This window comes from Canis lupus, chromosome 6, assembly GCF_048164855.1.
Source record: "Canis lupus baileyi chromosome 6, mCanLup2.hap1, whole genome shotgun sequence".
Lineage (NCBI taxonomy): Eukaryota > Metazoa > Chordata > Mammalia > Carnivora > Canidae > Canis > Canis lupus.
In genome coordinates, this window is record NC_132843.1 from 41,494,591 (window position 1) to 41,518,115 (window position 23,525).

The window sequence follows — 23,525 nt, forward strand, 5'->3', positions numbered from 1 at the left end:
GCTGGAACAACAGGGTAGTTTGGTCTTCCTGATTAGAGAAATGAACTATTCTGACTGGCCTTACAAAAAAAAAACCATCCAACCAAATAGTAAGACTGCAGCACTTGGAAGGGGAATCAAGAATGTGAAGAAAGAACCCAGGAGTTGAATGATGCCTGGCACAGGTGACCCCAAGAATGGGTACCATGAGATAAACTCTAATCAAAACTCTCATCTGAAGTCAATGATGTTTATGAATTAAACATATTTTCTCCAAGTAAAATGATGAAAAGCTCAATGCTACATGCCCATTCCTTCCAAGTTCCCACTTCTCAGGCAACAGTTCTTTGCGAATTTGATTCTAAAATTGTAGTGACTGCCATTAGCAATTCCTCAAGAACATGATGAATGGACAGAAAAACTAGGGCCTTGAACTAGGGCAAGGGTGTGGCAGTTCTAAATTATGTTAACTTTCATATTCGAGATGCTCAGAATGTAGCAGGGAAGATGGGAAGAGAGAAATGAAAATTATTTTTCTGATATCTAATTTTATCTCAATGTACAGAAAAGAGAACTTTGTACTGTTTAGCAGAGCTGTTTTAAAGGATTCCCAAGTAAGAAAGGCTATTTACTAGTTACAACCCTAGGGTATCCTTCTGTTATTTTTTCTAAGTTATTTAACTTAGAAGGTAGACACATACCATTTAATCTAGTCTTGATTCCATTTTGTTCATGGATTAGAAACAGGCTCTGAGAGGTAATAGCTGCCCTTGGTTTAATAAAAAGTAAATACACGGGTGTAATTTTCCTGTGAGAAATGGATAATCAAAAGTAAAAAAAAAAAAAAAAAAAAAAAAAAAAAGTGAAAACGGAGTGTATGATCAGGGAACAGGGCCAAGTAAAAAAAGCAAAAAGGGCACAGAAATAGAAAACCAGAGGTCTCCCTTACACTAGAAAGAAAAAAAAAATCTGCAATCTTAAAACCTTCCCCCATACTGCTAATTGCTCTCACCTATTTATCTTTTTTTGGGTTGCTAGACAGAAACAGTTAAAACAAAAGTTCAGAATCGTAAGTACACATGCAACAGATAAATCCTCCACATTTTCTGTTCACAGATGTGTTACTACACAAGTTCTGGGGGCAGAGATGGTCTTTCCTGCTGCGCTGGGACAGTAGGTATGAGCGAGTCTACAACTAGGAAACTACCCAACAATATAAAGGAATGATGTGCAAACTGACTGGAAACCAGGTCAGCACAGTACTGCACAGTAACACAGTTCAGCTAGAATACCCTTTACCTGTCTAGAAACTCAGAACTGACTCTAAGGAAGACTACAGCCACCATCAATTCTGAGTCTACTACTGTATGATCAGGATCACGTACGTCTTCTCTCTGAGGGGAAAAAAAGCTTTAATGGAAAAGACCCCTTTCTGTCTCTAAGGTCCGATTCCTCAAGTCTGCTCTACCGAGGGAAAGTCGTCTATTCTCTTCTGTGCTCTGTCATCCCCTGAACCCAAACACAAACACCAATCACACACTGGTTAGATAAAAATGCCGTAAAGACTTTTGGAGAAAAACGGGGGATTTTTAATTACGGAACAAAAAGTTAGATGTTAGAGAATTAATTATAGCTAATGTTCTTAGATAATGACATGTTATATAGGAGAATGCTACTTTCTAGAAGATATACACTCAAGTACTTGCAGTAAAACATCATATTTGTAATTTCCTTCCAAGTGTTTTGGACATGGATGTACATGAGTGTGTATGCACATGTGTGTACACACAAAATATGCACAATACTGATTGCTGAATCCAAGGTAGTAGGTGAGGGTCACCATTGTACTCTTCCACTTAATATTTGACAGCTTTCCGGGATCCCTGGGTGGCGCAGCGGTTTAGCGCCTGCCTTTGGCCCAGGGCACGATCCTGGAGACCCGGGATTGAGTCCCACATCGGGCTCCCGGTGCATGGAGCCTGCTTCTCCCTCTGCCTGTGTCTCTGCCTCACTCTCTCTCTCTCTCTCTCTCTGTGTGACTATCATAAATAAATAAAAATAAAAAAAAAAATTTGACAGCTTTCCTACTGAAAAGCTGGGGTTGAAACGTAAATAGTAAGTGAGCAGTAAGAAAAGCACACTGTGTGGCAGCAGAGTGAGAATCCTGGCATACCATTCGCAGGCGTGTTTCAGTATTCACTCTGTCCTCTGCACACTCGTGCACAGCTTTAGCTCCACTCTCTCACTAAAAACCAACTCATGTACAGGTCCCCGGACTCACGGTCCTACCTTGTCAACGCACACAACTCAGACCACAGCCCAGACCATGCCCTTGCCTCAGGTCAGAATAATGAAAAGAACAGGATTTAACCATCATGTTATAGAAGGAAGTTAAAATAAATCAAATTGCAACTATAAAGTTTCTAAAACATAGTATAGAAAAATAATGGATGAACTTAATGCTAGTTTTTGTTAAGACAAAAAAAAAAAAAAAAAAAAAAGGACCCTGGATAGAGGTTACCCTTTGTTTAGAAATAGTAATAGAGCCCTTATTAAAAGTACTGAAATATTACTTTTTCTAAGTTAAATCAACATAGTAAACATGGTAAGGAGATAATGGTGTGATCGCCACCAGAATGAGAAATCTGGTTCTGTGCAGCTGCTTGCACACTCAAATGGTAAATTTTGTGTACAATCATCAAACTATTAATGGAGGCAAAAGTACCACAGTAAATAGTAAGAATTCCACAGTACAAAGCACATTTCTGAAAATACTCTTTCGTCCTTCTTTAAAAACTTTAGTACGCTCAGCATAATACTTAATTTAAAAGCTTGGACACCTGGGTTCCATTCGCCGAATTCTCTTTTACAAGGGACACACTCTGGTAACTGAGGCTGAACAGCTGTGCTCTAGTGAGGGAGAACAAGTTAGAAGGAGGATGTGCAGGCTGATCACGCTGTAGGAAAGGGCTAAAGCAAGGATGGGACATGCTCACTTGGACATTCCAAAGCCAAAGCTCAGAGCAGTCGTCTGGGCCACAAGCAACAAGATAGTTGTCATCTGGACTCCACGCAATGTAGGAAACGCCGTAAGCATGTCCTTCTAAGGTTTTAAGCAGTTTTAGCAGATGTGTATCCTAGGAGGCAAAGAGACGACTTGGTTAGAATCCCCAAAGTCCATGGTTTTCTGGCATCAGAACTTAAATAGCTGCAAGGATATACTTCAATGATGTAATTAAATCTGAGGAAATTTTCACAGATTTCACCAATTTTCCCCCTACCCGAAGCCCCAACAGCTTGCTTCACAAAGCCTCACTCACACTGCAATAGCTAGTAAGCATCTACTATGCACCACTCACAGTGTCCTGGGTGGAAACAGAGATGACAGTCCCTGTGAATCTTCCGAGGAAACTGTGAGCAGGTGCACAAAGAGCTACCTCCAATTCATTTCTGAAAAACATCTTGACTGAGAAAGTACTTATGCTCCATAAAATTCACCCCTCAAAGTATGCAATCCAGTGACCCTGAGTATATTCACGGAGTATATTGCTTCCCAACCCCCATGGCCTCTTTCTCCATGGATTCACCTGTTCTGGACATTTCATATCCACAGGATCATACAACGTGGGGTTTTCTGTAACTAGGTTTTCACTCAGCATAATGTTTCCAGGGTTCATCCATGCTGCAGCATGTGCCAGCATCTGACTCCTTTTCATTGTTCGATATTTCATTTTACGGATAACCGTATTTGGTTTAAACTAATGAACATTTGGACTGTGGCCAGTTTTCGGCTACTATATACAACGCTGCTAGGACCATGAACAAGTTTTTGTGCAGACCCACATTTTTGTTTCCTATGGGAACACACACAGGAGTGAAGCTGTGAACTCCAGGTCTCAGGTTTTGAGGAACTGCCACACTGTTGCCCAAGTACCTGCACCACCTCACCTTCCTGCCAGCAAGGCTGCCACGTATTTAGTGCTAATCAGTATCAGCACTGTTCACCAACAATACCTCGCCAAACTCTCCTAACTTTGAAAGGTTACATGTTCCTCCCTCCCCCCGGACTGCAGGAAGGAGATGAGGTCTACTGACATGTAGTGTTGGCTCTGCTCACAGCGCAGCAGAGTCTGCAGTGGGGCGGCTCAACTCTCAGTCAAGCAGACCACCTGTGCTGTAGGCTAAGGGATTAAATTGTACCCTGTGAGGGGAGAGCTGCTGAAGATGTTTAAGTTGGTGAATATAAAGCAAAAGAACCCATAGGACTATGTAGACGATGAATTAGAATGAACGGACATGGGACATGGACACCGAGAAGGAGCTGCTGACACAAGAGCTGTGGGAGTTAAGACAGGAAATGAAATCCAAATGGAACACAGCCTGGACTGAAAGAGCTCATCAAAATGTACATGGGACATAAAATACATAGGACAGAATGAGACAAGAAATATTTAGAGACAACCGTCAGGTTTCTGTTGTATAGGGCATGGATGGACGTGGGCAGGAAACATAGCAATTAGGGATTGGGCTGGAGGTGGCAGAAAGTAGTGAGTTAAGTGTGAGACTTTGTTCAAAGACCAACAGAGACCAGTACCGAGCCAGTAGCATGTGAACAGCTAAGACCTGGAAGCAGTGAGAAATGGATCTGGAGGGGTACCTGGGTGGCTCAATTGGCTGGGCATCTGATTTTGACTCAGGTCGTGATCCCGGGGTCCTGGGGTTGACAGAGTCCCATGTAGGGCTCTGAATTCAAGAGGGGAGCATGCTTCTCCCTCTGCCCCCTCCCCACTGCTTATGCGGTCTCAAATAAAATCTTAAACAAAAAAAAGAAATGGGTCTGGAACTCCTCTGATAAAACTACGTTGGAATTTTTTTTGCCAGAAATGTCACTAACAAATGGATGTGTTTAATGTACTTTGTTTCTTCACCTACGTTTATCATTTATTCCATCACCTAGTCCAAACCACCATGGTCTGACAAAAACTAGTGAACACTGCTACTGCTTCTGATTCCTCCCTGGGAGAAGGCTAACTGGCACAGGTATTTGTGTGAGAATGTGACACTGCTGGTCAAAGCAGCCGGAGTAACTTAACAGGACACCCAGGCTTTTGGATGGGCTCAAGATCTTCTAGTAAGAAACTTTCAATCACAGCCATGCTTCAGATCCTTACAAAGAATCTCTTCTAAACTCATGACAAACTATTTCAGAAGTATTTAACTAAAACACTAATTATTTCAGCACAATATAATCCTGTAAAGAAATAAAGTTGAAAATAAATGGGGATATATGAATGCTCGATCTTCTCAAGTACAGTGTCTCTTACATGAAGTGGAAATACCATATTCATGGAATCCACTTAATGGTGTTCAGATTTTGGGTGAGAGAATTGGTAAAATTTTTTTTGGGGGGGGGAGGGGCAAATGTAAGAAAACCTGTTAAAAGACACCAGCCATCAGAATCACATCACCTCAAAAAAAAAAAAAAAAAAATTTTTTTTTTTAAAAGGCTTCATTTCATATCCAGTGTGGAACTGAATTGCAGGGCTCCATCTTGTGACCCTGAGGTCATGACCTGAGCCAAAATCAAGAGTCAGATGCTTAACCGACTGAGCCACTCAGGTGTCTCCATCACCTCAAATCTTAAGGTCCTTCTCTATGCGTTGTTTTCTATCCATTCAAAAACACATACATAAAACACGTTCTCAAAAGAATCAGCAATTTTCTTACAAGTTTTTCACAGTATTTGACACAAATACTATCATACTAAACTCTAAAATACACGGCATCTCAGACTGGAATGAGGGCATTAACTCTGTGTTTCCCAAGCTATTCTGGCCACAGTGGCCACAGAAACCCTTTATACATAATGCCTATTCCAACAAAAGCATTCTGGGTAGTACTGGCATAAAGGCCTAAACTTCTTAGCAGAACATACAATATCCTCAACTGGTGGCTACTAACTCCGCTAATCTCACCTCCTATACTCTGCGGTGTAACCTCTTCCCCGAGACTGCCCCAATGCCAGTCATGTTTTCCTTGCCCACGTGTCCCATGAGGGCCAGAAGTAATTGGTTTTGCCTCCATAATGGTTTACTCCTTCTGCTAGGAATTTGTCTTCTTTCCCAGTTCCAGGGGGCTTTCTTCTTTGGGCCCGTGAGGCACCCACCGCAGAACAACCACACAGTACTATCATAAGTTCATGGTAAGGCCTTGCATAAGCATGCACTCAATAAATATGTGCTAAATTAAAGACACAGTTACACACTGTTGCCAAAAGAAAATGTAACAAAGAAAAGGAAATACTTATTTCTACAAATCTGTAAGCCATCCTGTTATAAACAAAAACAAAAATCTGGGGATCCCTGGGTGGCGCAGCGGTTTGGCGCCTGCCTTTGGCCCAGGGTGTGATCCTGGAGACCTGGGATCAAATCCCATGTCGGGCTCCCGGTGCATGGAGCCTGCTTCTCCCTCTGCCTGTGTCTCTGCCTCTCTCTCTCTCTCTCTCTGTGTGACTATCATAAATAAATAAATAAGTAAAATAAAAAAAAAAAACAACCAAATAACAAAAAAACAAAAATCTGATTTTAGAGATAACCTAGAATTTTAAATCCAGAATACAATACTTTTCATATGAAAGGGGGCAGTGTTTAACAGACTTTCTACAAATTACACAAGAACAAGAGACTTTCCTAACTTGTGACAAAATGGTAAATCAAGGGATCCCTGGGTGGCTCAGTGGTTTAGCGCCTGCCTTCGGCTTGGGGTGTGATCCTAGAGTCCTGGGATTGAGTCCCGCATCAGGCTCCCTGCATGGCGCCTGTTTCTCCCTCTGCCTGTGTCTCTGCCTCTCATGAATAAATAAAATCTTAAAAAAAAAAAAAAAAAAAAAAAGGATGGTAAATCAAATATTAAAGATACAAGCTGGCAAGGGGCATTAAGAATAGTACGTCTGGAGTAGAATTATTCCTGGATATGAGTCTCATTCTGCCACTTACTAGCTCTGAGAGCCTGAGCATTTAGAATCTACCTCAGTTTCCTGGTCTGAAAACACGAGATGTGAGCATCTCACAGAGTTATTCTGAGGACTACAGCAGATTGTACGAACATAAATCATTAGCATAATCACTAGCACACATTCTGTATATACCATTTATCTACATATACCATATAGAAAACACAGGAAGAGGTAAGACATGACAAAAATGACAAGAGAAGTGCTCTTAGGAAAGAATACATTTGTATATGTACACTTTAAAAATAGGTAGTCCATTAGATTATGAATTACCTTTTTGTAGTACACACACACACACACACACACACACACACACACAAACACACACATGCTGGAGTACATACCGGGTCAACCTGCCATATGATAACCGTGGTATCTTTCGATCCTGTTGCTAGTTTAGTGCCATCATTGGAGAATTTACAGAACCACACTTCATTACAATGCTCCGTAAGTATCTGCTGAGTATAACATGGGAACTGCCTCCTAAAACAAAAAAGTCCATAAATAATTATTCTTTCAAAATAGACTAATTTAATAATGAAAAAGGTGAAACCATTGATAAAACTTCATTGGATATAAAAACTTTAAAAATAAGATATGAATGCTTTTGTAAATCTTAAAAAATCATGTTTACAGTGGTATGCTGAAAAAAGATTACTACATCAGTCAAGGCAATCTCAGGCGAAATCAGTAATCTGAAGTCTGCTTCAATGTACAATTTATTCTCCTTCCCCCCCTTTCTCAAGATTAAACAGGAATAAAAATAGGTGTCTACCATAGAATTTTTTGGTCTGATTTAAGTCAAATCATACAAATAAAATTTAATAATCAGGGTTTCAGGTTGGTATAAGTTGGCAGGCATCACAAGGAATGTGCATTTTTATTTACATAAAAACAACCTAACACAACAGAGATGAGGCACTGCATGCAGTCAGACAAGTCTGGGTCACAAGCTTTCATGTCTTTGGAAGTCATTTCACTCCCCTGAGCCCCAGATTCCTCATCTAGGAGGAGGTTAACAAACACCTAACAAGGTTCTTCTAAGGATGAGGAAAAACATCTATATGTTCTGGAGCACAACAGATACAAGTGATCTCTCCTCTATTTTGGGGGGAGCAGAGAAGTGTAGTCATGGGTAGGGGCTGAGTGGCTAAGGATAAAGCCTTAGGAATGAGATCAGCAGAATGTGAGAGACTGGTTCAAATGCTGGCTCAGCCACGTATTAGGTAAGTTTTCCAACCATAAACTAAAGACCACAGCACTTGCCTTACAGAATTCTCTATACTGGGATGTCGCACAAGACTGAGGTGATGGAGGCAGAGCATTCCCGTGGAGCCAAACACCTGGCAGGCACTTCCTCACTGGCAGTTACTACTATGTATTAAGGGTGAAGAATTGATGACTTCCGATTTTGAGAAAAGTGATCACAAGACTATTCCCAGGAAGCACTTTTTGAACTATGTGTAAATTCACTTTAAAACCATTCTATTCTTCTTCAACTTCTACAGCAGCAGAAAAAACTCCTCCACTGGAGCTTTCTGTGCCCACTTAGGAAGGTTATGTACTGTTATCAACCCAGAAGTCTTGGACACACACATGGCTACTCAACACTTGAAAATGTGGCTAGTACAGCTGAGGAACTTGATTTTTAAATGTAATTTTAATTTCCTTACGTTTAAATTTAAGTGGCCACATGTAATTACCTTTTGGACAGTCCAGCACGCCACTAAAGTCTAAGATTATAAAGAAGTTATGTAAACACTAGTGGATAAACTTTTCTTTCTTGGTGGGGCAGGGAGGCCAGAGGGAGAGGGAGAGAATCTCAAGCAGATTCTGTGTTGAGTGTGAAGCTCTATATGGAGCTTGATCTCACAACCCCAAGATAATAACCTGAGCCAAAACCAAGAGTTGGATAGTCAATTGACTGAGCCACCCTGGCGACCCATGAACATTTCTCTTTTTAACTGAATGATAGTTGACATGTGATAGTAAATTAGTTTCAGATGTTCTATTACTCTACCATTACATACACACTACAAAACATTGACCAACACAAGTGTATTACAATATTATTGACTAGATTACCTATGCTGTACATCCCTGTGACTTGATAAACTTTTAAGTCTATCTTGAAAAATGGTCTTCCCTATTTTTCCCCCAACCAATCTATAATTTAAAAATATATTTTATCAATTCATTACTCTGATAAATAATATATATTTAAAACTAAATTAAAATTCTTTATCAGGCACACAAGAAATCTCTACCTTAGCACTTGGCTATCTAGAGGCTGCTTTAAACTTCCAGATCGTCTAAAAATTGCTTTAATATTAATTATTATTTTATATCTGAACTTAAACATAATCAATACCAGTTGATACTTATTAAGCACTTGCTGGATGCCAAGAACTGTGCTACAAAAAAAAAAAAAAAAAAAAAAAGGAACTGTGCTACATGTTTATATATAGTACTGCTAATTCTCAAAACTATCTTGCAAGGCAAGTAATATCTCTATCTTCATGAGGCTTGGAGAGAGCAAGTAACTTAACAAATATCATAAACTGGTAACTGAATCAGGTTTAAACCTATGGTTGACTCTCCAAGACCTGTTTTTTTTTCAAATATCATTTTTTAAACTGCATTTTCCCAGACACTGTTGGATAAAATTCCAGTCAAATAAGTACTTTCAGTATCAAGTGTTCCCCCCCACCCCCGGCCCTATGGGTAGTAATTGATAGTGATATCATTTACTAGTGAGAAATGAGAAACATGGAGTGAGAAACATGGAGTATTTTAGGCCCAAAATACACAGTAATTCAAATGGGTAAAATTGATCACAAATGAAAAGATATATCTAAAATCAGAGTAGCAAAATGTCCTTAAGGAAGGACCAATTCATAGTCAGAATTTAGGGAATAAGTCATCCAGTCTACTAACAACCAACTGTAAATTAAAGTGATTAAAGGGGTATTTAAACTGACATTTTTATAATTACTTAAATCTTTAAAAAAGACTAACAGCCTCCAGTTTATTAAAAGTCTAATTTTAGATGTATACAAGTGAAAGTTAATGACTTTACTTTCAAGTTAACTTAAAATTTAAGATGGTGTTAAAATATCATATATTCCCAAATAAAACTCAATAGTGTAGTATTTTAATTACTGAATCTTAATATTTTAAGTTTCTGTAAATATTTCATAATAATCCTTTACTAAAAAATTAAAACTTAAAAATTTACCTACAGAAACAGCTTTAACCAAATATATTGTACATACTGTGAAAAATACAAATAAATAATCTGATGAAAACTGTTCAGTGCTGATTAGAATTTTTAAAAGTTGAAGTTCATTTACTCATAATTAATTCTCTCTTCTCCAAAGAGAGAAGAGAAAACCTGGTATTTAGATCTCAACGCTAAGAATTAATTGACAAAAATAGAGTTTCCTAGTTTCAAATGCTCATCTAATTTCTGCAAGGGAGTAAAGCAGATAATAAAAAATACTAAATTTTCTTTTAAAGACCTAAATGAAGGGGGATACTAGGAATTAAGTTAACTCCAGGTTTTTTCATAGTTCAGCAATATCTGGAAGATGGTACACACCAACTGTGTGCCCAACACACTCCTCCTTGGTGTCTGACTATGAAGGTCTGGCTTGGGTAGGTTGGGGAGATGGCAGCCCCTCACTGAGATCGGGGACTCAAAAGAGGAAAAGTAGACCTTGCAGAGAGTAAGAGGAGAGGGAAGTTCTACTTTTGACATGTTGTGTTTAAGGTGTTTGAGCAACATGCACAGTTGTGTGAAGGTCTAGGGCTTAGATCAATGCTGTGGCTCTAGCCCAGGCCCGGGCACCATCAGAACCTAGAAGGGGAGGGTGGGAAGACAAAGAAACCTTGGGAAGACAAAGAAACCTTCTGGAACACACGTTTATTAAAGGGATGGGGACAGAGGAGGAGCCTAAGGTGCAGCCAACAGAGAAACAGAGTCTGCAATGTCTTAGAAGTCGAAGGAACAGTTTCAAGGCAAAGGAGTCAAAGGCTTCAGAAAGATCTAACCGTAGGCTGCAGAGTAGTCCCTGGATTTAATAAAGAGCTCGTTCCTTATCAACACCAGGAACAGCTGTGGTGTCGTGCTGGCTGCAGAAAGCTGAAGAGTGAAGGACACACATATTGTGAATGTGCAGGAGGGCATTACTTTAAGCAGCAGACTGTCAGGTGTGTATGCACGCATGCATGCGCCTGTAGTGGGGACTAGCAGAAGCAGAGTCAAAGTTCTGTTTTGTTTTTAAGAGATTATGGGGAAGACCTGCCCATCAGTGGTTAGTTCTGAAAAGTGTGAACTTTTGTTCCTACGCAAAACCTCAAGAGTGCCTTCTCTGTAGCTTTACAGGAGGCTGATCCTTGTTCTGAGGGTAGAAAGTCAGATCAGAAGCTCCTGGGAGGGGGGGGGGGGGGCTCAGGCAGTGAAGCTTCTGCTTTTGGCTCAGGTCATAATCCCGGGGTCCTGAGATCGAGCCCCGTGTGGGGCTCCCTGCTCTGCAGGGGCCTGCTGCTCCCTCTCAAATAAGTAGAAATCATTTAAAAAAAAAAAAAAAAAAGTCAGACTAAACATTTCCCATCATTTCCTTTCACAGGTACTGTTACAGAAATCGAGGCACTTAGGAAATATGTAGGTCACATTCTCATAGATTTGTTTCTACTGACACCTCCTGAACCACCAAGCCTACCATAAATACTTTTCAATGCATTTCACCAGCAACAAATCCATGAACCAAAAAATGGTTTGGGTTCACAACTGCCTTAATTTTAACACTGGTCTCAAGTTCTCTAAAGGAGCTGCAAAGGATGAAACCATATACCCTTTTAATCTATTATCTCCTATGTCAACTCAAATGAAAAGATTAAAAATTCTCACAAGCAAGAATATCAAAGGAAAAGGATCTCTAATCAGTTTCTTTTAGGACATTTACAACACACACCACGTAATTATCCAGTATGTGAAGATGAATGACACCAAGTCACTTAAAGCCAACAGCTCAATCATCTTCAGCTTCTCAGTGCATGTGGGGAGGGGGAGGCGTGAACTCAACCCCATGTGACATGGTTTACATGCGCCCCTTCCACATCAACCTCACTCACACTGCACAGCACAAAATACCTATAGCTGTTCCCAAAGCCTGCACGTGGTCTACACTCTGGTCCCACCTACCCCGGCCACTTTCAGCCTTGAGTCCATGATCTTTGCTAAACAAAGTGGGCACGTGTACTACAGTGGGTTCAGGTGTGGTTCACCAGACCCAGAGCATCTCCCTCTGGGAGTTTGAAAGACTGCAGAATTTATTTTTCAGTATCTGAAAAATTAAAGCCCTGCTTTAATTTTAGAGATTATTAAAATGGTAGGCACATTTTCACTCAGAATACTCCTAATATCTAAAGTGGGATTGAATTATGGACGTGGACAGGTACAATAAAACCCAAATCAGAAAGTTACTGCCTGTTACTCTAACCATTTTTAGCTTAGAGGCCAGGTTCTACTAAAAAGCGGAGCTTCCATTATGAACAAAGTATTTCCATGATTTTTATGAGCAGAAAATAATTGAGGCGACTGTTAAAATAGCCATAACGCGGAGAGAGAGTCACTCAGTGACTTCTGGCACCCAAGGACAGCAGACACTCAGGTCACTGGCTTCCCCACCCAAAACCATTCACAAGCCCTTACAATGATGGCCGGAGAGAGAAAATGACCAACCAACAACATGAAGACAAGAAGAGGAAAACTGGGTTTTCCAGTTTCCCCTCTTAAGATGCAGGTCATCCCACAAACACGTCCCAATTGCTCTGCTTGCAATGCTGAATCAGGCACAAATGGTTTCACATTGATAGGATAAAGCTCCAAAAAAGAAAACATTTTAACAAAGTTCATACTGAGTCTGTTAAATCTGTAAGGAATTTTTCTCTTACCTACTACAAACATGATCTATAAGCAGAGACACAGAATCTAGATTATTGTCAAGTTTGGTATTGTGATATAGGCACCGGTCCCTTTGTAGCTCCACCGCCTGCCGCAGGAGAGTCTGTAAACGCCGTGGAGGAAGCATCACTGATGGTGGTAAATATGCTTTAAGAGAAGACATTTTTAAGAAGAGAGATAAAAATAAAAATTAGAAGACCAAGACAGTACAAACTTTCATTTAAGACACCTGCTCCACTTTTGCTGCCCTTGCCCTCAAGTATTACATCTCTCAGAGCAGTGGCAGGCAAGGAGACACAGTATGAACCTTAGGAGTATTTGTCAGCAGCTACAGCTATGTGGCCACAAAATGGAGCAGATCCAAGGGCTCCAGTCTGTATGTGAATTTCCAAAAACAAAAACACAAAGCAAAAAAATAAAAAATAAAAAAATTTAAAAAATCCCAAAACTCCCACTACTAACAAAATCCCCCAAAAAGTCAATGAAGAGAAAATCTGAGGATGACTGTGTCCCAGTGGGAGACTGAGCATCACTAAAAATGTAAGAGACCTCCACTTCACAAAGGGCAAGCCAACATGTTGAAACAGGTTCCAGCTCCCATCAACTTGCTTCTAATGCCAAGGATCCCGTGAAAATTCAGGGCATGATGGTGTTTTGATCCTGAAATCAATCTATTCTAATTCTTCCATGCCTCGAACCTCCCTAACCACACAATTTTCTGACTTTTTAGGATCTCTACTCTCATACCTCAATATGGAACATGGGATAACATGATTTAATCTGAGAAGGAAGAAAGATCTTTTCTATAAAAATGTGGCAAAAATAAAACCCCTACTCTAATTTGGATAATACATATAACATATGGGGGGGGGGAGGACATTTTACTTAAATCTGGTTAAAAAAAAATTTACTTAAACTTGGGCTTTCCTATTAAAATCAACAAATATTGAAACACTTTTCGTTTATGTTTCTGGTTTATATTTTCTTTTTCCCTGAAATCGCAGCATTTCTCCCCCAAACAAAACCTTAACAGGAGCATCATGGCATAACACAAATGAAGGGAGAACTGCTTTGGGACCTGTGCTCTCTGCCCCGACTCCAGGGGAGGCTAGCTGCTTCTCAGGCTCAATGGCAGGGTTTGGAAACCTTTGGTTGAAAGGGCTTCTTTTAATGGCTTTTCCCTTCTTTCCTATATAACTACTCCCTCCTCACTGAGGGTATGTCTAGACACAAGATTTCCTGATCAATTCATAGTTATCTATTTCTAATTAAGAAAAAACACAGAAACACCAGAAAGTAAGACTCTTACTCTGCAGTTTGTCCAGCAGTTTGGATCGGGAAGCTGTTCCTTTGCCTTCCCATTCTGCTTTTGCACGTAAGTCTTCTGCATGGCTACACATCAGATACCTTAACACAGAACAGAGAAAGCAACAAATATCAAACCCTTTCCTTGGATTAAACATTAACTGAAAAATACCGATCATATTTTTACTAAGAAATATATATAAGTCCTTACTAAGAAATATATCGAGAAATTTCTACAATGGACCCAATCCATTAATACACCTGGTATCTGGATATAATTACTAATATGTAATACAACAATAATAGCAAGATATATAATGTTACTGTCATGACATCTTCTTATCTGTTAGTAGAATACATTCCCACGCTTGTTATCATATGTAGTTATATACTGTAGCTCTTACTGCTTGCCAGTCTCGGTCCTAAGCACTCCACATGTAAGACTTTATTGAACACAGGTCGCAATCCTGTATGAAGCAAGCACTGGCACTTTATTTTCACAAATGAAGAACCCAAGGCACAGAAAGCCTCAGTAACTGACTGAGGGTTACAAGGCAAAAAAAATGGGGGATATGAACTCAGGCATTTTTAACTGCAAAACTTGCTCTTAATTACTATGCTAACTGAACTGCTTCTCAGTAGTAAAATAAAACTCCCCCCAAAACTCCAAATAAATTTAAAAAAACCCTCAAAGATATTTACACTAAGTTAATTAAACAAAAACAACATACCTTCAAGAGTTTATCATAAACGTCACTCAAGAAATGGTATAATTGGATAATCATCCTTGGGTCATCCTGTGAAAGGTATTGAGATCCCAAAGTGGAGACTTAGGGAACTGTTTCATTACTCACTAATATGTGCCAAAGGAGGCATAAATGCTAAAGTCATGGATTCTGGAGAATACATGAGGGCCCCCTGCTGGAAGTGTGACCCTGACCTCGTTCTTCTCAGAAGAACTGGCTTTAAAAGTAAAAGAAGTGAAAGCATGATTCAGACATGGAGATGAGACCTGGCAAGTAACTCTCCTGCTACTCTGTCTGATACTCTGTTCTTGGATTCATTCTTCTAACTTGTAAAAAGGGTATTAAATAGGGAAGTGAGGATTAACGAAGATGGGTATGTGAAGTACTTGGTCCATTAGCTGGTATACACGTAGAGCTTAATAAGTGATAAGAGCTGATGTGAGCATCACCTTCTATTTTTCTTGGCTGCATGAAGCAAACCGTATTCAGCACTAAGTTCCTTGCCTCTTACCCAAGAGTAGAACCACCTGCTCTCTTGCTATTTAGTATATGATGTCTTAACCGAGGAGAATTTCGTTTTAATAGCAAGAATAACTGGCCTCAAAATACCCTATTGCAGAATTATCGGTTTCTAGAATAAAATTTATTATCCATAATTTTTTTTAAGTTTTTTTTTTTTTTTTTTTAATTTACTCATAGAGACACAGCTAGAGAGAGCGGCAGAGACACAGGCAGAGGGAGAAGTAAGGAAGCATGCAGGGAGCCCGATGTGGGACTCGCTCCCGGGTCTCCAGGATCATGCCCTGGGCTGCAGGCGGCGCTAAACCGCTGCGCCACCGGGGCTGCCCTATTATCCATAATTTTATGGAAAAATTGCTCACTTTTAAAATTCTGCAAAAAAGACTTAATGATTGATTCTGCTGTCCCTTTTGAAAATACACATTATACCTTAAGGTTTCAAATGAAGGTCTGTTTATGGGAAGCTGTGTGGTGTAACTGAAAGTATGCTGGGCCAGTAGGAAGAAAGCCTGGGTCCTCATGAGAACTCTGCATCTGGCTGTCTCTGGGCCATTCCCTTATGGGAAACGAGCAAAGGGCACAGCGGGTGAAATTCACTTTAGAATAAAAACTATGTGATTCAGTTATATGTTCTGTTACCAGAGCAAGACAAAATTCATCATGTGAACGGTCTTTGAGTGACACAGAAATCAGACCCCTTATCAGAGAGGTAAACAGAACAAGGCCAGCTGTCAAGTATGACCCAGCAAAGTACCCAGCACACTGCACTGATGCAGATGCAGTGAGTGAGGACCAAGGACTCTGCTGAGTCAAACCAGGCTTGCAATCCTGGCTCTCCACTTTATTAGTTCTATCGTGGACTGGTTACTTCACTTCTCCAAGGTTCTGTTCCTTTTTCTCGAAAACCCTAAAACGAACTCTACACCTCTTTGGGTCTATCGTTTTTGTCCATTATTTTGTATCTGAAAACTCATGTGTTAATGTTGTTCTAGAGGCCGGGGGCCATATCTACCATATAATAAAAAATGCTATGAAGGAAAAAATTAAAAACAATAATGTGACAGAGAACGCCTGGTGGATGGTTTTAGGAGGACATTTGGGCGGGGACCAGAGCACCTAGGAACCAGGTATGGGAAGATTAGGGGAAGAACATTTACGATAGAGGGTAGAGGCAGTGAGCGGCTTGGCCAGATAAGGAACAGCAAAAACATTAATGTTGCTAGAGTAAAGAAGAAAGAAAAAGATGGTGGGCAAGGGTCAGGGTCTCTGCGGGCATGAGCAGAGATTCTAGAACTTAATGGTGCTAGAAAGCCAGTGGGAAGTTTTAAGAAAGGGAGAGAAGTGGCTGAGTGTGTGGTTTTACTTATGTATTTATCTGGCTGCTGTGTGAAATCTGTGTCATTAAGGGAGTGAAAATGAACTCAATGGGACTCATGAGGAGGCCACTCGCATATTCTGGGAGAGATGTTTATGGATAAACTAGCAGAGAGGTTGTGAGTTGTGGAGATGGAGAGAAATGGACAAACCTAGTTATGTTTTAGAGTTGGGCCAATACAGGTCAGAGTTAAAATATTTAAAAAACGCAAGGATAAGGTTTGATGTTTGTCTGAGATGGGAAAACTGGGAGGAGCAGGTAGTGGGGAACGGTGGGAGAAGACAACTGGATTGGAGAACCTCACTGTGACACACATCTCTGAGACACTCAAATGGAGACTGTCAAGGAGGCTAGGAGACCCATCACACTGGGAAATGGGGGGGGGGGGGACAGCCTCCAGCATAGACACGCATAGACACGGCATGTGAGGGTGCAGCACAGAACGAGGTGACCTGGTGGGGTGTTGTGGACACAAAACAGAAGGGAGGTGCAGATCCAAGGCCTCAGCCCCTGGACATGGGAAAAACGGACATGAGGATTGAGGGACACTGTGTACAGGAAACGCATGGCAAGGATCTGGGGCGGGACAAGCATGCATTATGGAGAACGTCTGACAAGGTACACTGGAAGCATCACTGCTTACTGTCTGCACAGAGGATTACCCCACAGGGTTTTTACAAGACTATGACACGGCGGTATGTATTTCTTCTTTCTTTCACCCACTTAAGTATCTCTCTAGTCTCCTATGGGACGCTTCCGAGGAGGACACAAGTAGCTCGAACATGTTTCAATGATTGTATCCAGACAAACAGCATCCAAGGATTTAGCAATGTTCTCATCTTGGAGGAACAGGCACTCTTGATAAAAATGACAGCCCCTCAGCCACCCTGGAGTTAAGAGCTGAGCGTCCTTACCCACTGAGGACGTGAATGCGCTCTGTATTGTACTTCAGGGGTGTCAACTCGCAGCGCAGAACCTGAAGCGCCTCCAGGACCTTGCCATCCTCCAGGTATTCTAGGTACTTCTGCTGCAGCAGCAAAAACTTCATCCTCTGACATGACAGAAAGCAGCAGTCAGGGGAAAGAAGTTGATGGAAGTTTCAGAAAATGTTTGTTCCTAAACAGAACAGTAGAAACCATTCTACTACGCCCTTGGAAAATAACTTCTTACAAAGCTTTAAGAGGACTCAAGATATTTTGGTTTAATAGAGTCATAGATTAAACGTGACTCTGCTCAATTCCACATCTTAATAAAACTCTGCTTTGATGAATCATCTCAAATTAGGTAAGACTATTGGTGACCAAGGCATCAACAGAGGAAAAAATGAACTCTGCCCTTAAAACATTCACCTAGAATTTTATTTCTTATGTGAAAACTCAGACGGAATTTGTTTTTAAAGTGTGACTTTTATAACAAGGCATTACGGGGTTTTACATAACAAGTTTTGAAGAGATGGCAGAAAAACCGGTTAATGGAAAAATTATTTAAAAATGACGTGCCAGGACAAGTAGATGGGAAAGCACAACTAGAGCGGAAGTGTTAGGCCTGGCTCATAGGGAGTACGAAGAGCTGTCCAGCAGAAGGACTGGAGGTCCAGGTGCAGAGTAGGCTCGAGGGAGCCTGATGGACCTGCTCTCGCTAGGATGTTTATGACAGAAGGCTGAACCGAGAAATCTGCAAAAGGAGGCAATCTGTGTGTGTGTGCTGGAAACAGCCTGATCACTGGTGCGTTTAACTATGGGGCACACAGTTAGGATCAGCTCTTTTCTCCCAAAAAAGGAGAGAGCATTTCCAGCTCACTGGGAAGCACATTCACATTTAGTTTTTCTCTGAAATATGTTTGGCTTTAATACTTTATAATGTCCCTTTACTCTATCACTGTACTTTTAACTGGAGAGCATCAATAGTCATAATCTTTGCAACTTTTCTGCTAGAGGAGAGAGATGCTTAGGAGTATCAGGCTGAGAGTTTTTCCACAATAGAAGACCACTGCTTGGAGGGACTCTCATCATACTGCTACCTGCGGCTCTGGAGCAAGCCGATTGCCGCAGGTGCAAAAGTCCGTAGACAGAAAATGCCAGTCATATTTAGAGACCCCAAGGAATACAGTGGTAAAGATGTTAAACCTACTTAAAAAAAAACCAAACGACAGCTTTTTCTTCCTCAGTAAGAGGCTTACTTTGAACACATTAAGTATGTCTATACTGCTGTCCAAAAAGGGTGCAGAAATGATAATTTCTTTACAAAATTAAGAATACCATGAACTTCTCTACAAGACTGTCCATTAGGGAGTATTAGAAGAATGGTATACCTACAATCCTCTAAAAAATGGTTTCTAGAGAAAGTAAACAAAACAAACCCTGTCACAGAAGTTAGGTCTACATTTAAACACATCTTTTATAAGACGCATTGCCTATGTGTGGTGATTATCTAAACTTAAATCTGTAACTAAAGAACAACAGGAAAAATTTCAAACTCTAAGATAAGCTCCTGTTAACTCTAGAAAAACTACACCTACCAAATTTTACACATCCAGTTAGAGTGACTAGTGAATGCTTCAGAAACAGATCAGTTACCAATAGGCCCTGGAAAGTGTGTTCTTGCACAGGGAGCCCAAAGTCAACCTTTATTATGTTAAATAAAAAAACACTCTCCATGTCCATCAGGTGACAAAAACCAAAAGACTAAATAATATAAAAATCAAAGGATTTTATATTTGAGGTTATATTCTCACCATTTTATTTTCTGAAAAAGACTTCCACTCTTTATGAAATGTAGAGTTTATATATTTCCATTTGCTGATACTGCCACAGTTTCGTTTCACATAGTGTTTCTGATTCAAACTTGAGAATCACGTTTAGTTGAACAATTTTTTTCATTTAAATTAATGCCACGTGGAACTGGCCAGTATCTGTACTTGATTTCTCTACTAACTTTTCTTGGCAACTGGAAATTTGGAGAAAATTACTTTTTATTTTCTGGGGTGTCAACTGTGAGGTCCTAGGCACATCCCCCATTCCAATGTGTGTAGGGACAGTGCCCCAAGCGCTATTTCCCCCTTATTTTCCCACCAAGATCCTGATAGAACGTGCTACTGTCTTTCTATGGGGCAGGGGTGGGGCCAGAGAGGACAGCAGAGGGAAAACTGTGAGAGAAGCCCACACAAACACATAATTCTGGATATACATGGCATGCTATAAAGGTAGGGCACAGACATTTTTCTATGAGTCATTTTATCCAGATTAAAACAAAGAATATCCTCAAATGGATACCGAATCCTCGTAGTATGCATGGCAACTGACAGGCTACTGGCTAAGCACAGCTAGAGATCTGGTTGAAAGAGATGTTTATTTTTCTAAAACCCAGTTCAATTTGTATTTGACACATATGATAAGGAAGGAGAGTAAAACTGCATTTTACTTTCCAAAATTTAAAGCACGAAAATGTAAACACAATTTCAAGAAAATAAACATCTTTCACAAATGATGTCAATTATTTACTGAAAAAGTTTAAAAAAAAAATCAAGCAAATTTGCTGAGGGTAGGACAGAGCTTTATGAACTTTTTTTTTTTTTTTTAAAGATCAAGATCACAAACTTCTTAAATGAATAAAAAAAAGCTTTTCTGAGAAAAGCTGAGAAGGGCTGAGAAAACAAACTGCCCTTTAGATCTCCTCCCAGCTCCTAAGGAGACCTCTGTGACAGATTACTTCTGGTCTCTGGTAATTTCCTAGCATCTCCAGGCACAGGGTGTGTGTCTGTCTCTTACTGTCCAGTAGGACTGTGAGACAGCTCTACAGAGTAGATCCTGCTGTTGCCCCATGCTCCCACCATCCTACCCAGTACTGGGATGCTGGATCCTCTCTCTCCTCCTCCCACCTAACCGTACTGAATTCCATGCGAAGGAAAAGTCAGAAGCCGTGCAGTCTGGTTATTCAGGGTGGCCTCTAGCTAACTCAGGAGTGGTTCTGACTAACTCTGGAATAAGGTTATAACCAAGTTGTATCAATTAAACCATGACTCAGAGGAAAGGGGAAATGAATTCTATTTAAATCATGGCTTTCAAAGCTCTATTTAACTTTAAAAAACAGTAATTAATTTCTGTTCATGAAATTAGCATTTGAACACTTTTCTTAAACACATTTCTATTATACTATAAAAATTTTAGACAGAGAGGGGTTTCCCATGTTACTGGCTTCTCCTACCTACCCAAACTCCTCGGATGTGGCAAAGCACATCTGAACCAAAACTGAAAACTGTTGATTGAGGAGCTCATTCTCCAGAAAATCCAGAGCAAATTCTGTTATTGCTGATATCATTTGACTGGAAACCATTAAAAAATATGGAGGGTAGGTGGAGAGAACAGAGTGTGGATTGGGTCAATAAAAATATACAGGCTTAAAAAGTAAAATAATAATTTTAGTCTCGATTAAGTCATCAAATGTGTCTGGGCATACAATTAAAATAATTATGTTTTAAAAAGTCCCAAATAGTTGTCTTCTATGGTATTATTATAACTATGCTTGGATTGGGTTCTCTTCTGGAGATGCAGTGGGAGAGGAGTAAATCTGAACACAAACTAGAAGGGTGAACAAAAATGCTGAACTGAATCATAAACCTGGAGCCCCTTTCTTTGTACAAATACCTAAACAGTTTGACGGTGTGAGGCTCAGCCAATGACTTAACCTTCATCTTTTACTAGATGCTGTAATATCCTATAGACTTAAGAGGCTGTAAAAAGAAAGGCCTCTTCCTCATTATCTACAATTCCCTCTCTTGAGTTTACACGTTGCTTCTAATGAAGCTTTCAAGTGAGATAGTCATAATCTTAAATCCAACACAGAAGCCCCACATATCTATAAACAAGTAAGAAAAAATAGGAGGTGACCTATCTAAATTTTTACTACTCAATTACAAATACAATTTGAAGTGAAGCTTTAAAAAAGGCAAAAACAATTCTCCCAAAACTCACACACTTATTTTTTGTCTTTATTTTAGGGCCATCTTCCGTTGTGTCAGAGCTAATAATTTATGAGAAACTGCTCAATTAAAATACACTTGAGTTTTTTCTTTTAAACCCCAAACACATTGATTGGGAAAAAATTTCATTATTGGAAAATTTATAACCTTTTAAAAGTAAGTGTTTTGTTTATTTTAGCTTCTGTCTTTTCATTTTTAATATTTAGCATGGAATTAATCATTCTATGAGTTAATTTATCATTAAAATAATGATTCCAAAGTAAAGATTTTAGTTTTTAAATATTTACTGAAAGCAAAACTATATATCCTACATCATCAATTTAATCTGTATTTGTTCACTCTTGTTTGCACCTTCAACTTGCCTGAAGTCCATTCTCTAGGATTATATATCATTATATAAAATCATATCACGAATTTGAAAACTTCTGTATTTAAGATTCTCCTCCTCCCCGCCGATCCCCCCAAAAAAAGAAACAAGAGGCTGTGGTAGGTTTATAGACAAAGGCAGCAAGATTAATGTTTGACCCAATTACAAAAATAAATAAATAAATAAAACAAAACAAAACAAAAAAAATAAAAAGGTAACAGTAGTCATTTACTAATATTTAACAAACAGCTGGTTTCCCTACTTGACTTCCTATTGGCCTTCTTTCCCTCCCCCACCAGACAGGAAACTGCTTTTGACAACAAATGAATCAGCTAGAAGTTAAAAGGCCAGTAGCCAGCAGCTGATTCTTCAGGGTTTCCAATCACAAGCACTTAGAAAAACTGATCCCCCTCCTCTCCTGACATCTACAGAAGAAATAAAGCCTATCACTATAAAGGATTCGTTGAGACTGATGAAAGAAGTGAACAGGTTAGCCTACTGAACTGATCTTGTGGGGGAAATAAGGGCTGTAACAGAGCCCAAAGGTCCAATCTGCACACAAACCCTCCACCAGAGTGATGCACATTAGACACACTTTGACACTGTCCCTGCACACAACTGGAATGCAAGAGTGGAAAATGGTGAGCACACCAAAGGAGCTGCTTTGAATCAACTGCCATTTCCGAAGATTAAAAAAAAAAAAAAACAAAAAAACAAAAACCCAAAACAGGACAATTAACGTTATCAGCTATTTCAGGCTATAGGATACACACACATCCAAATATGTTTCCTCTGCCAGCACATTCAGTATAAATAGTGAAAGTATAATTTATCTTTGATTCCATAAATATAAAACTGCTATTAACACACTGAAAGCATGAAAATGTTTCAATTAATTTCTAGAAGCTTAATTATAAAGTAGGTTCAAACGACACATTTACTAAACATGATTTTAAAAACACAGAACTCAAAAGTTTAAAAAGTCAACACTCATCCTAGTTTATAAACTTAATTATGCAATTTAACTACTTTTAGGTCTTATCTTTTATAAGAGGCAGAAGCCTGAAACTATCAATAACCTACTAAAATAAGCATGAATGTGAAACTAAGAACAAAAGTGTATTTACCACAATTATTCCCAACAACGTTTGAGAGATTTCAAGTGCGCCTCTTACCACAATAGCATGAGGAGAATGCACTAAAGGCTTTAGTTCATTCAGGTCATTTTCTGCCTGCAAAAATTGGCATAAAGAAAAACAGAAGTGTCACAACATGC

The 23,525-nt window shown here is 39.7% G+C and overlaps 1 protein-coding gene across 3 annotated transcripts in view; it reads right to left on the reverse strand.

Moving 5' to 3' along the window:
- The window catches only part of WDR26 (WD repeat domain 26), a 39,815-nt gene that overhangs the window by 13,606 nt on the left and 2,684 nt on the right, over window positions 1–23,525 (reverse strand). For 2 of the 3 annotated variants that reach the window (XR_012032763.1, XM_072830137.1), the window contains exons 3-8: window positions 23,377–23,481; window positions 17,819–17,955; window positions 14,269–14,366; window positions 12,950–13,106; window positions 7,336–7,474; window positions 2,976–3,116 (exon numbers count right to left, since the gene is read on the reverse strand). Coding sequence is in view for 2 of the 3 variants with exons in the window: in XM_072830137.1 (XP_072686238.1) it covers window positions 2,976–3,116; window positions 7,336–7,474; window positions 12,950–13,106; window positions 14,269–14,366; window positions 17,819–17,955; window positions 23,377–23,481 (777 nt within the window). In the remaining variant the exon portion in view is untranslated. The remainder of the gene's footprint in view (window positions 1–2,975; window positions 3,117–7,335; window positions 7,475–12,949; window positions 13,107–14,268; window positions 14,367–17,818; window positions 17,956–23,376; window positions 23,482–23,525) is intronic. The other variant, XM_072830136.1, reaches the window with a different exon arrangement.